At 35.7% G+C, this 12,209-nt stretch overlaps 1 protein-coding gene across 1 annotated transcript; it reads right to left on the bottom strand.

Moving 5' to 3' along the window:
• Positions 1-3,244: 3,244 nt before the first annotated feature.
• Positions 3,245-5,646, bottom strand: cd180 (CD180 molecule). The gene is made up of 3 exons (XM_084113122.1): positions 5,516-5,646; positions 5,217-5,377; positions 3,245-5,121 (listed from the first exon to the last, which is right to left on the bottom strand). The coding sequence occupies exons 1-3, from the start codon at positions 5,615-5,617 to the stop codon at positions 3,390-3,392; spliced, it is 1,995 nt and encodes a 664-aa protein (XP_083969248.1). The 5' UTR covers positions 5,618-5,646; the 3' UTR covers positions 3,245-3,389.
• Between the last annotated feature and the right edge of the window lie 6,563 nt (positions 5,647-12,209).

The following is a 12,209-nucleotide window of genomic DNA, read 5'->3' as shown; positions in this document are numbered from 1 at the left end:
GTCTGTTCTCAAATATCATTTCTTTTCTTTATCCCCCTTCCTTTCCTGAAAATTAATGTTTGAATCATTAAAGAAGCACATTAAATGCTTGTTTACAACTACTTCATGGATGTATATTTTGTACATTTGTGTTATTTGCCAAATTAATGTGCTACATCACAGGCAGTTATGCTGTGATCTACGTGTGTGTGTGTGTGTGTGTGTGTGTGTGTGTGTGTGTGTGTGTGTGTGTGTGTGTGTGTGTGTGTGTGTGTGTGTGTGTGAGTTCCTCCTAGCGGACACTTGCTATTGAAGACCGTCGGTGTGGTAGCCTAATTGTTTGTTGTCTCTCCAGTTCAGTATGTTCTTGCTTGTTTCTTGGAGTTTTCTTTCGTCTCTTTGTGTGTGAAAACAGTGTTTATGTAGATGACTCTGCTTATCATTGTCTTTTAGGATCTGTGCAATAAGATGTGGTTTTGAGTTTTGTACATCACCCACAGAAAGCTCTATGGATGTCATAGATGTTGTATACTATAGAAATATTTATACTTCTAAAGTTGTAAAATACTGAAAATAAAAAGGCATGTCAAAATTACATTTTATTTTATTTATTGTATTTTATTATCCTTTTGCTTTAAAAGTTCTTTAACCCTCACACACTGTTCGATTTATGGGTACGGCCTTGTTGGAGCGGGTCAAATTTACCCTAATTGGATTCAATAGAAATAAAAAAAAAATATTTACACTGCGTGCAGAATTATTAGGCAGATTGATTTTCTGATCATATTTTTTTTTCCAAACCACATTTATCTTAACTAATATTAAGTTTGTATTTGATCATTTATAAGTGATACATAATTGTTCATGAAGGCTGGAAATGAAAAACACCTCATATTAAGGTGTGCACAATTATTACAAGTTTTCATTACAGATAAAATAAAACAAAAAAAACAACAACAAAAAAAGAGATTTAACTCAGACTGAAAAGTCAAAAATTATGAAATGCCAATGAGAAGGATGCAATACTAATGCAAATCTAGAAATTGCAGTTAAGGCATGACCATTGGACAGTAAAATGCTCATTGGGTCAGCAGGGTCAGACAAAAACTGGTGGTGAAGATGACATGTTAACTGCAAAAGAATTAAGAATTAAGGTGAAGAATTAAGTGTGAAACCATCAGGAACCATTAAGTCTCCAGCGCCACCATTTTCCAGAACTGCAACCTACCTGGAGTCTCCAGAAGTGCAAGGTGTCAGGATCTCAGAGACTTGGGTTAGGTAAAGAATCCTAAAAATGCCCCCCTCTTAATAAGAATCACAAGCTGAAGTGTAGTAAAATACATGAAGAGTCCTACCCTGAAGTCCGTTTCGCAGAGATGGACAAAAAAAAAAAAAATGTATACAGACAGATTGAGAGTGACTCTTGAAGGACCAGAACCACATCCTCTTGTTTCTCTGTTTGAAGAATTCATCTTCCAGAATATGGCAGTAAGTTTTGGGAGTTCATTATTATTTAATTTTTAGTCCATCTCTGCAAAACGCAGACCCTTAACCCTTCTTAACCCTTTTCTTCTCCACTAGTTTTTTGTCTGACCCTGCTGACCCAATGAGCATTTTACTGTCCAATGGTCATGCCTTAACTGCAATTTCTAGTATTGCATTAGTTTTGCATCCTTCTCAAGGGCATTTCATAATTTTTTACTTTTCAGTGCGAGTTAAATCTCTTTTTTGGCTTATTTTATCTGTAAAAGAAAACGTGCCTAATAATTATGCACACCTGAACATAAGGCGTTTTTCATTTCCAGCCTTCATGAACAATTATATATCATTTATAAATGATTAAATACAAAATGAATTGTAGTTATTAAGATTAATGTGGTTTGGAATTGGTCAAATGTGCCTGGAAAAAAAATATGATCAGAAAATCAACATGCCTAATAATTCTGCACGCAGTGTATTCTTATCTATTTTACATTTTCATAAACTCAAACTTTTATAACTTTTTATAACATGAATGCATGTTCATGACCCTAAATGAGAAAAGGTCACAAAATTTCAAGAAAAGAAAAAAACATAGGTTAACTGGTATTTCCAACAACTCAATAGCCAACTTTGATCTCCAACCTCTTGTGCACTGTTAGATTTCTGGGTATGACCTTGTTGGAGCGAGTCAAATTGACCCTAATTGGATTCAATACAATTCCCCCAAAAAAGACATTAAATCATGTACAAACAATTAACTTTTAATCTCAATGCTTTTCACACAATTAATGATTTATAGAAATGTTTTTAACGACTGTTTTTAAGACTGCCCCTCCCCCACACCTGTTGAACGTTTGCAATTACACATTTATAACAATAATATCTTAGTCTAGATCTAAAGTAATCTTGACAAACATTATTTGAAAGCTTTTAGACTCTAGTTTTCATATTTCAAAAGAAATGATGGAGCAATAGATAAATAGCGATAGATTCTCCATTTTGTGTCTCTGTCACATCTCCATCATATATTTTTGTGTGTTTTACAGATTAAATTCAAATCAAATATTGATTAATGCCTAAACTACTTCTTAATAGGATGTCTACTTCATATATATTTTGAAAATTATGGAAATATATGGTTCAGATCACTCAAACCATATATGGAAATCGAAGACTCCTTATATGGTCACCATTGGAGCCTGAATGTCATCTAGTGGAAAAGTTTGGTACTGCAACCTTTTTGAGATAACCTAAAATTTGTATATATATATATATATATATATATATATATATATATATATATATATATATATATTATATAAAATATACATTTTACAAAGCATGTTTAACTCAAAATCTAAGAAAATCAAAGCCAAACATCTGAAGTTCTGTGCCATATATATATATACAGTATATATATATATATATATATATCATCACATTTTCATAAACTCAAACTATGTGTACAAAATTTCAAGAAAAACAACAGGTTAAATAGTATTTCAGATAGCTAGAAAAAGAAAAGAAAAGAAATGATAGCTAATTTTTACCATCTGTGGCTAACCATTCAAGGAAGCAGTTAAAGTGATTGAAAAGGGACATTAGACCTTGATATTTTAAAAAACTCTGAACTACAAATAATAATAATAATAATAATAGTAATAATAATATAACAATAAAAATAAAATAATAATTTGAGTTATATATTTTTTTTTATTTAAGGCTTTGATTCTGTAGATTGCTATATTTGATCTCTGACTTAAAGCAAACATTAATCCCAGACAGCAATATAGTGTCGGCCCAGATCCGGGCCACAACTGGTACAAGTGGATTCAATGCATGCCAGATGTGGGCTGGATCTGGGCCGACACTATGTTGCTGTCTGGGTAGCTTGCATATGAAGGAAGCCCAAACTAAATCTTCTGAATTTACAGCTGTGTGTATCTCGGATATCTTCTAATTCTCCTGACAAGGCAGAAAACGGCAGATGCAATTATAATCACAACTAGAATTATAACAAATACAATTACACCAACAGGAAATTCGCATTGAAGTTTAGCATCAATAACCCTTGTTTCTGTAGCATTACAAACTGTCTCCATTAAGTGTTTCACTTTGACTGTGTTTTTCTTAACCCAGTTGATGAACTGAAAGTTGCTACAGTTGCATACTAGGGGATTGTAACTCAGATCAACAGTACTTCCTTTTCCAAAATTCATAATACTTCCAACATCCACTGTCACAATGGCATTACTGGCAAAGTTAAGCTGGATCGAATACAGGGAGTAAAACCCAGAGGTGCTCAGTTTGACAAGCTTATTTTCACTCAGGTCTACTTGCCTGAGCTTTGTGAGACCTTTAAACAAGTTCTCTTCAAATGCAGTTATTTTACAAGAAGATAAAATGAGGGTTTCCAAAAGAGGGACGCATTTAAAGAGCTCTGCATGGCTAAGAACCCCTCCTTGAATAGGGTTCCCCTTCAAATTGAGGAGTTGCAAGGTTTTCAAGCCATTGAAGATGTGCATATTTGTCAGACTTGTATTTGACCAGGAAAGATTTAGAGTTCGGAGACTCTGTAGATTGCTGAATGGTGAGCTGTCGTTCAGAGTGTAAAGTGAATGGCTGAAGTCCAAGTGCTCCAGCTGTGGAGACGCACTGAAAGGCTGTGAACTCCACACCATTGGTAAGCTATAGCTGAGATTGAGGAGCTTCAGTTCACTCAGACCAAACAGCTGGTCATTACAACAAGGTCCTTTGAGTTTTACTGAACTATGACTGAGATCCAGCTCCTCTAGGACTCTGAGACTCTCCAAGCATCTATTGCTGAAACCGAGGAGCTTTGAGTTTCCGCTCACGGACAAGTGCGTAAGCATGGGAAAGTTTTTGGTGTTGATGTTGCAGACATCTGAAAATCTGTTCTCATCTAGCACCAGATGGGACAAGTTGGACAGGCCAGTCATGTTAAAGGGCAATGAATCCAGGTGGGCTCTGGTAAGGTCAAGCTTTTTAAGCCCTTCAAGGCAATGAAACGTGGAATTATTTAGGTCTAAGAAATGCTGAAGCTGGAAATCTAGGTCAGTAACGAGGATCTTGCAAAAAGATTGTAGAGCAGCTGATGATATGAACACTTTTGGATCGGTTTCATACAATCCCAGATTCAATCTGTTGGTTGTAATACCTTCAAGCCCTCTCAGAAGGGAGGAGAAGTTTATTTTTCTGAAGCAGCCACTGAAATCAAGACTATTCAAATTCAGTGACTGAAAAGCACCTGGTTCTATAGAGACAAAATCGTTTCCTTTGAAGCTGATGCTCATCCCGACCACATTGTGGATTGGTTGCAGGTCAGTCAGACTTATCCGGTCAATAGAGTTCATATCCAGCTGCAGGCTGTTCACGTTTTGCCAGTGGAAATTGCTTAGTCCATCTAATGAGCGAATGCCACTTCCCCCAAGGTCCAGAACCTCCAAATATACAAGATTATCCGATGGGATGTCTGATAGGTTTTTGATTTTTGACTGAGCTAGGCTGAGATTTTTCAATGCTAGTGGTCCAGAAAAAGCTCTACTTGCGATGAACACAAGTGGGTTTCCGATTAGGATTAGGACTTCCAAGTCAGGCTGATATTTAAAAATGTCTTCATACATGAAAGTGATACCACACCTGTAAGTTATAAGGTTTGAGTGTAAGAATAAGAAACATTAGATTCTCTGATACACTGTTTTACACAACTCAAAAAGAAAACTAGCTTTGCTCACCTTGTCAGATCTAATGAATGCAAGTTATTTAGCCTCTGAAAAGTGGAGTTGTATAGGGCGGGCAGGTAGTTGAAGCTAAATTTCAAAATTTGGACAGAATTTGGTACCTCATCTGGAATGAATTGTAGGTCCATACCACTACAATCATAGCCGTTAGCTATCTAAAAAAATAAACATGAGTTTTACACTGAACAGTAAGACATAAGATAGGATAAAACTTGACATCAACAGAATTAATTCATGCTTCACGTCTGTCCATTGTGAAGAAAACCATGTAAACTAAACAACCATACATTTACCTGTTGACACTGTCTGCTAGTCCACGGTGTTGCTTCATTACGAGCTAAAAAGTGAAACAGAATAGTGTAACATAACATGTAAAAAACAAAATGCCTCTCCATTGTGTACAGGACAGAAGAGAACAATAGCTCCTCTTCAGTCAAATATATAGATAAAATAGAGGAAGTACAGTAAGAAAAAACAACAACTGTAACTTCCCTACAATAATAACTTCCTTTATTTAGCAATGACTTCCCATCTCAACAATGGTTTACTGTATGGTTATAAAAACAGAGTTTCATTGTGCTGAAGTACAGAAAGCAAACGCATTCATTATCAGCCATGTGGGCAAAATGGTACCTCTTTCAATATGGTTAAATAGATGAGAACATTTCAAAAATCAGCTGATCCTCACCAGATTTTTTATTTATTTATTTTTTTGAATTTTTGCTTGGTGGTACAAGAGGTCTAAAGACCTATAAGGAAATGGGTGGTTCTTAAATATGAGTCTGCAAACTGCAAATAAAGAGACCCCAGATAAAACACGTCACACATTAACGTCACCACTGATCTTTGGTTAAAAATTTAATTGTAAGAATGTTTTTTTTTTTTTTTTTTTTTACTAATGCTGGACTTGTCTAATTATAGATGTTGGTAAGGCCAGTGGGTGGTATTTATGATCTGATCAAAATAAAAGTAGAAGAGGGTGTGCATTTATATTTGGCTGGGAGGTGTGTTCAAACAGTTGATTACACAGGTAGTTCCAGTCAGTTCATCTAATCGCTGTTCTAAATTATTGTGCCTCCTTAACTCACACACAATTGTAAATCCACAGAAACATTCATGATTGCATAAACTTGTGAATTCTAAAATAAATCACTGATATTTCTAAAGTAATATGGTAGACCTAACCACAATTTTACCAAAAAAGTTGTAAAAACAAACGAGTTGTGCATAAGAAGTGTCCATTTTATAAAACAGAGGCAAAATGCAGCCAATGGATCAGGCTTATATATACATAATATTAGGCTGTATATTATTATGTACTAAAACATGGTCAATCCAATGTCTCTCATGTCATGGAGCCTTGTAATAGAAACAGCCTTCCAGTAGGGGGTGATATTTTGCTGTCTTTGCAGTGCTCTGTAATATGGTGAAATGTTGGGATGTTGGTGGTTATGCAACCCTTACATCCAATTGAGAGATAAAGACGACACTCATTATAATGTACGTATAAATAGAAATAAATCTTTTTCAGATTATAGTGTCTCAGTGGAGCCAGGGGATTACTGTGTTTTCAAATCCAAATGTTAATACACAGGACATGACTCTAGATAGGATTTAATGACTTCCAGTATATGGGGACCACCAATTGGTTTAATGGATTTGTATTGATATATGTATTATATAATTATAATGTATTTGACAGAATTCATGTCTTTATGGATTATTTACAGTGGCCAAGAGAGCTCAACGCGCTGCAACTGAAGAAAACACATGCAAATAGCGTGTTTCTGTATTTGGTTGCGTTGTGAGTATTTGCACTAGCCTACACGTGTTGTCAAACTGTTGAAGATGTTTTCTTAATTTGCTAGTGTTTTTTCTATTTGCATTTGTTTTCTTCAGTTGCAAGCGTGTTGAGCTCTCTCGGCCACTGTAGTTATCTTCACATATCTAAGTTAGGCCTATATAGAACTGTATTGTGAATTTGTAAATTGTATTTTTGATCTGTATTGCTGGTTTACAAAAGGTTTAGATGATAGATTTTATTTGTCCTCGAGACGAAATTTGTTTCCACTGTAGATGCGTACATAATACAAACACACATAACATATTAAGAACATATACAAAAAAACAACAACAACAAAAAAAACAAGAGAGCATACATGACGTATCAATGGCCGATTTCCTATGTATTTAGAGCTCGTATAGATACAGGAACAAAACTCATCGGTAACCTATACCTACGGCCAGAAGGCAGAAGGATAAAATATTTGTAAAGTGGGTGTTCCGAGTCATTCAAGATTTTTTGTGCCTTTCGCAACGTGAATGTCGAGACACTATCCGATAAATTAGGGGTAGGGATACCAATAATTTTACTTGCTAAATGAGTTATCTTTAAGAATTTGTTCTTGTTGGTAACTGTAAGCATATGAAAAAAAAAAAAAAAAAAAAAAAAAGGCACTATAAGTAAGGAGGACTGTCTCAGTAATGCTGCAATACAGAAGCAGAAGTAGTTCACGAAGTTCATGGATAGCTGTCAGTCTTTGTTGACAGCGTTTACTGGTTCATTAGGTTAAATGTTTCCTATTCCCATTAGTAAGATTGTTAAATCATTGTAAAAGTAAAGGTTGAACATGTCAGATGTCACCAGGTTACTAAGGACGGAAGCTGAAAAAGGGAACTGCGAAAATGATGCACTGACGATCATCTGCATTATGACATGTGACTCATAAAGTCACTTGGTCAATATACATGTCAGGGTTGCAGCAAAAGTAATGATTTTGAAAATTTCCCCAAGAAACTTTTGTTTAGTGTCACAACTGATTTCAGGTTTTGGGAAAAAGGGGTTTTACCAGGCATGTGTGAATAAAACCTTGTGAGTCTACTTAAAAAACATACCATAGTAACCACCATTTCCACCAAATTAATGGAAATTCCATAGTTACATTTTTTTTTTTTTTTTTTTTTTTTTTTCATAGTTACAAAAGTGGTTCCTACCACTGTCTTTCATAGAAATTACACAACATGATTAAAAAAACTTTAAAAAAACAGTTTGGAGATTGTTCAGTAGTTTTTAGTAAATTAACTGTGGCATTTTGAATCTCTAGCCGCATGGTAAAATTCATTGTACTGTTTTCTAATGGCATTGTTGACACGTGTCTTATAAAATTCCCAAAAGCAGAAAATGGTTTTGTCGTCTAGTAAAGGGTGAAAATGTATTATTATTTTGTAAACGCAGTCAAGGCAGTCATGTAGATTGTGCATATTTGTGCTTGCTTAAAAATTATTTTGAGTTATAAACAATAAAACGATTGAGAGCATTCATAAACACTACGATCATGGCACAGTTTGCATGTATCTGTGAAACAAGAGCTTTTCCATTTCTTACATCTTTTCTTATGCATTTTTTCTTCTCAAACAATGAAGCATCAACCTGTGTAGTATTAAATGCACGTCAAACCTTTTGTCTTTTTGTTTAGATGGATGAAAATGCAATTTGCTCAAAGTCATTATATTGCACATTTAATACTCCCCCTTTTTAATTCTTGGATTAATGCTGCCAGTAATAAAGGATTAGAAATAGAGAAAATCTGCTATGGCCGCATGCTGTAATCACACCCCCGCATCGTGACACAGAAACAAAATTACTGGAGGGCCAATTCCGCCCACCACCCACATCAGCTGTTCTCAGTCGTGATACTGCAGATGCACTTGTGCCCACTCGCAGATATTACTAAGCAGAAAAAAAAAATCCTTCCTCCCAGACCATAATCCTCTTAGAGACTTAAATGCCCCCTTCTCCCCCTCCCTCTAAAAGTGAGCATCAATGAAATGGGGCAGAAAACGGCACTGGGTATTTAGGACAATTGTGGTAACTGTCATAGCTGCATGAATCAGATGTCTCGTACGAGTGGAGCGGCGCACAAAGAGCAGACAGCAGGCCTCCTCTGACCCAAATCGCTAAGTTAGACATCAATGAGTAACCCTTAATCTCACCAGACTGTGCTGAAGGCCCTTCATTGGCTTCCTGTTGGTTTTAGAGTACATTTAAAAATTTTGGTCATTACTTTCAGAGCCTTGCATGGTCAAGCACCCTCTTACGTCCAGGATCTATTACATATGCATACCCCATGTCGGTCTCTGAGGTCTTCAGGCCAAGATCTTTTAACTGTTCCCAGAACACGCCTTAAGACAAGAGGTGACCGTGCTTTTTGTGTTGTGGCTCCAAAGCTCTAGAACTCGCTCCCTTTAGCTCTGAGAACTATGAGTTATGTGGAATCTTTTAAAAAAAACACTTAAAGACTCTTTTAACTAACAATTTGATTTGTTTGTTATTTAATTTTTATGGAATCCGATGGTAGTACAGTTGTGGAGTTGTACTAGGTTTGCACTTGTACAGCTGTTATTTTATTTTATTGTTTATTTTTATTACTGTCCAGCACTTTGTTGACCCTTCCTTGTCTGTGAATGGTGCTATACAAATAAACTTTACTTACTTACTATACTGAAATCATTCTGACAGCCCCCTCATCAGAAGTGAATGCAGGAAGAAAGAGGTGTCCATTCCTCCATTTTGCCTTTTATTCATTGTTCATGTTGTGTTTTATGCAACACTTCACCTTCCACTGCTCTCAAAACACATGCACTTATGTAAATCAATCAAGGTGAATGCAGAAAATAACATCAACCCATTAAGAACTGTAATTATAATTGTTTGCTATCACATGCTGCACTCCAAGCAAAATGTGATTTCTGGGAAGAGCATTTTTCCCCATAGCCTTGAAGAAGTTTGCCTCGGAACTCACAATCATGAAGGCTGATTAGGCAATACAAAAAAATGAGGTGTGTGAAGAGTGTGTGGGATTCTTTTTTTTTACACAGGCCAAAGCTTCTGGAGGAAATATGCGTTTCATTTGTGTTATACAAGTTATTCACTGTAGTCAGATGTTGGATATTTAAAAAAATAGAAATTGGAAGTTTTGAAATACAACAAAAGCACAATAAAAAACGGGCTACGCTTTATTTTGATGGTCCCCTTTAGACATCCTGCTGTCTACAAGGTTTGCAACTACATGTCCACTAACTCTCATCAGAGTATTAGTTGAGTATTAGTACTCGTAATACGCATGTGCACGCCGTCAGCGTTTTCACAGGTTTGAGTTTTAATACATATACATATACATATACATATACATATACATATACATATACATATACATATATAGTGCCTGGTGGCTCGAGAACGCAAACCTTGAAATAGGTTTCAAGGTGCAAGCTGAATATATATATTCGGCTTGCACCTTGGAACCTATTTCAAGGTTTGCGTTCTCGAGCCACCAGGCACTGTTGTGCGAATGAGCGGGCTGGAGCGCGTTAAGGGTTTTCTGTTAGAACGGTGTCGTGTAAGCGGCCCCTAGGTTAATAACTAATGATCTTTGCAACGGAAGTGAATCGATCAAAACTAACTTTAGCTGGACAATAACTTTATTCTAGAGCTGCTGTAAAGCCAAAACAATTGCTGTTACTCTAATTTCCTATTATCACTGTAAAGCTGCTTTGAAACAGTCCATTTTGTTAAAAGCACTATATAAATGAAGGTGACTTGACTAGTAGACAGTTAGGGGTAGGGTTAGTTGTTAGTAGAATAAGATGACAAGCACTTGCAAATTTACTTATAGTACCGTTAAGTAGAACATCTGTCGAGGGACCATTAATATGAAGTGTTATTAGATACAGTATTAAGCAGACAGTCTACTAAAACTCAACTAATACTCTGAGAAATAGTTGACGTACTGTAGGTGCAAAGTTACTTATAGTCAACAGAATGTCTGAAGGGTACCATTAAAATAAATTGTTACCAAAAATGCATTGTCGGTCCCACTTTATATTAAGTGGCTTTAAGTACTATGTACTTACATGTACTTACATTGAAATTAATAATTTGATACAATGTACTTAGTGTAACTACATGTTTTTACATTGTACTTACATTTTAAAAATTCCTGCATGTAATTACAGCTGTAATTAATTTATGTAATTACATTTGTAATTACACAGTTGACCCTTTCCTTACACCTTAAACCTACCCAATCCACCACACCTGTCTCTAAACTTACCCGTATCACACCTCAATAGCAGCAAAAGTGTTTTACAATACAACATGAACACAATAAGTACATTGTACTTATTTTTTGATGTAAGTACATAGTACTTAATGCCACTTAATATAAAGTGGGACCGCATTGTCTGAGCTCAGTGTATTTAGAAAGTTATGACCTTATGAGTAATTCCTGATTTAAAAAAATAATAATAATAATAACAATAGCATATCAGACATATCAGAAAAACTTTTCTATTCAGAATTGGCCCTTTCATAAAGTAGTGCAGAAGACTTAACAGTATTCTGGGTTAATTTACAGTAAGTATCAACTTAGTAAGTAGGTACAACTTTATTTCAATGTGCCCTGATATATCTTTTTAGTAAATAGAGTAAAGTATGCATAAATTATGAACTTGCCTAAAAGCTTTCTCCCAAAATGCCCTAATAACTAGAAAATGTATGTGGCTAAACAGCAGCTGATCCACACTGCAGTTTATTCTGACCAAGAACCACCCACTTATACAAGAAGAGACCATCTAAAGCATGTAAAGCAATCGATCATAGTCTGTTTTGTTTTGCATGCCATTTAGGCCATATTTAAATTAAATATGGACTCCTGGACTAACGATGAGGTTCTTCAGTGGGGAGAGGAATGTTTTGAGCACTGTTTAAAGAAATCCAGTGAAATTCAGTTATCTGATATCATAACCCTAAATTCCAACACTATCGAAAGCCCAGAGTCCAATATCCAGCAGGAGATCCCAGTTGAATACCGAGCGTTCCAGGATGTGTTTAGTAAGCAAATGGCAACCAAACTAACACCACATCGGCCATGGGACTGTGCGATTGACCTACTGCCTGGGGCAACCCTACCCAAAGGGAAAATATAT

Source organism: Abramis brama, assembly GCF_963993115.1.
Source record: "Abramis brama genome assembly, chromosome: 5".
NCBI lineage: Eukaryota > Metazoa > Chordata > Actinopteri > Cypriniformes > Leuciscidae > Abramis > Abramis brama.
The sequence above is the reverse complement of the archived record's forward strand: the minus strand, read 5'-3'. Positions and strand labels throughout refer to the sequence as shown.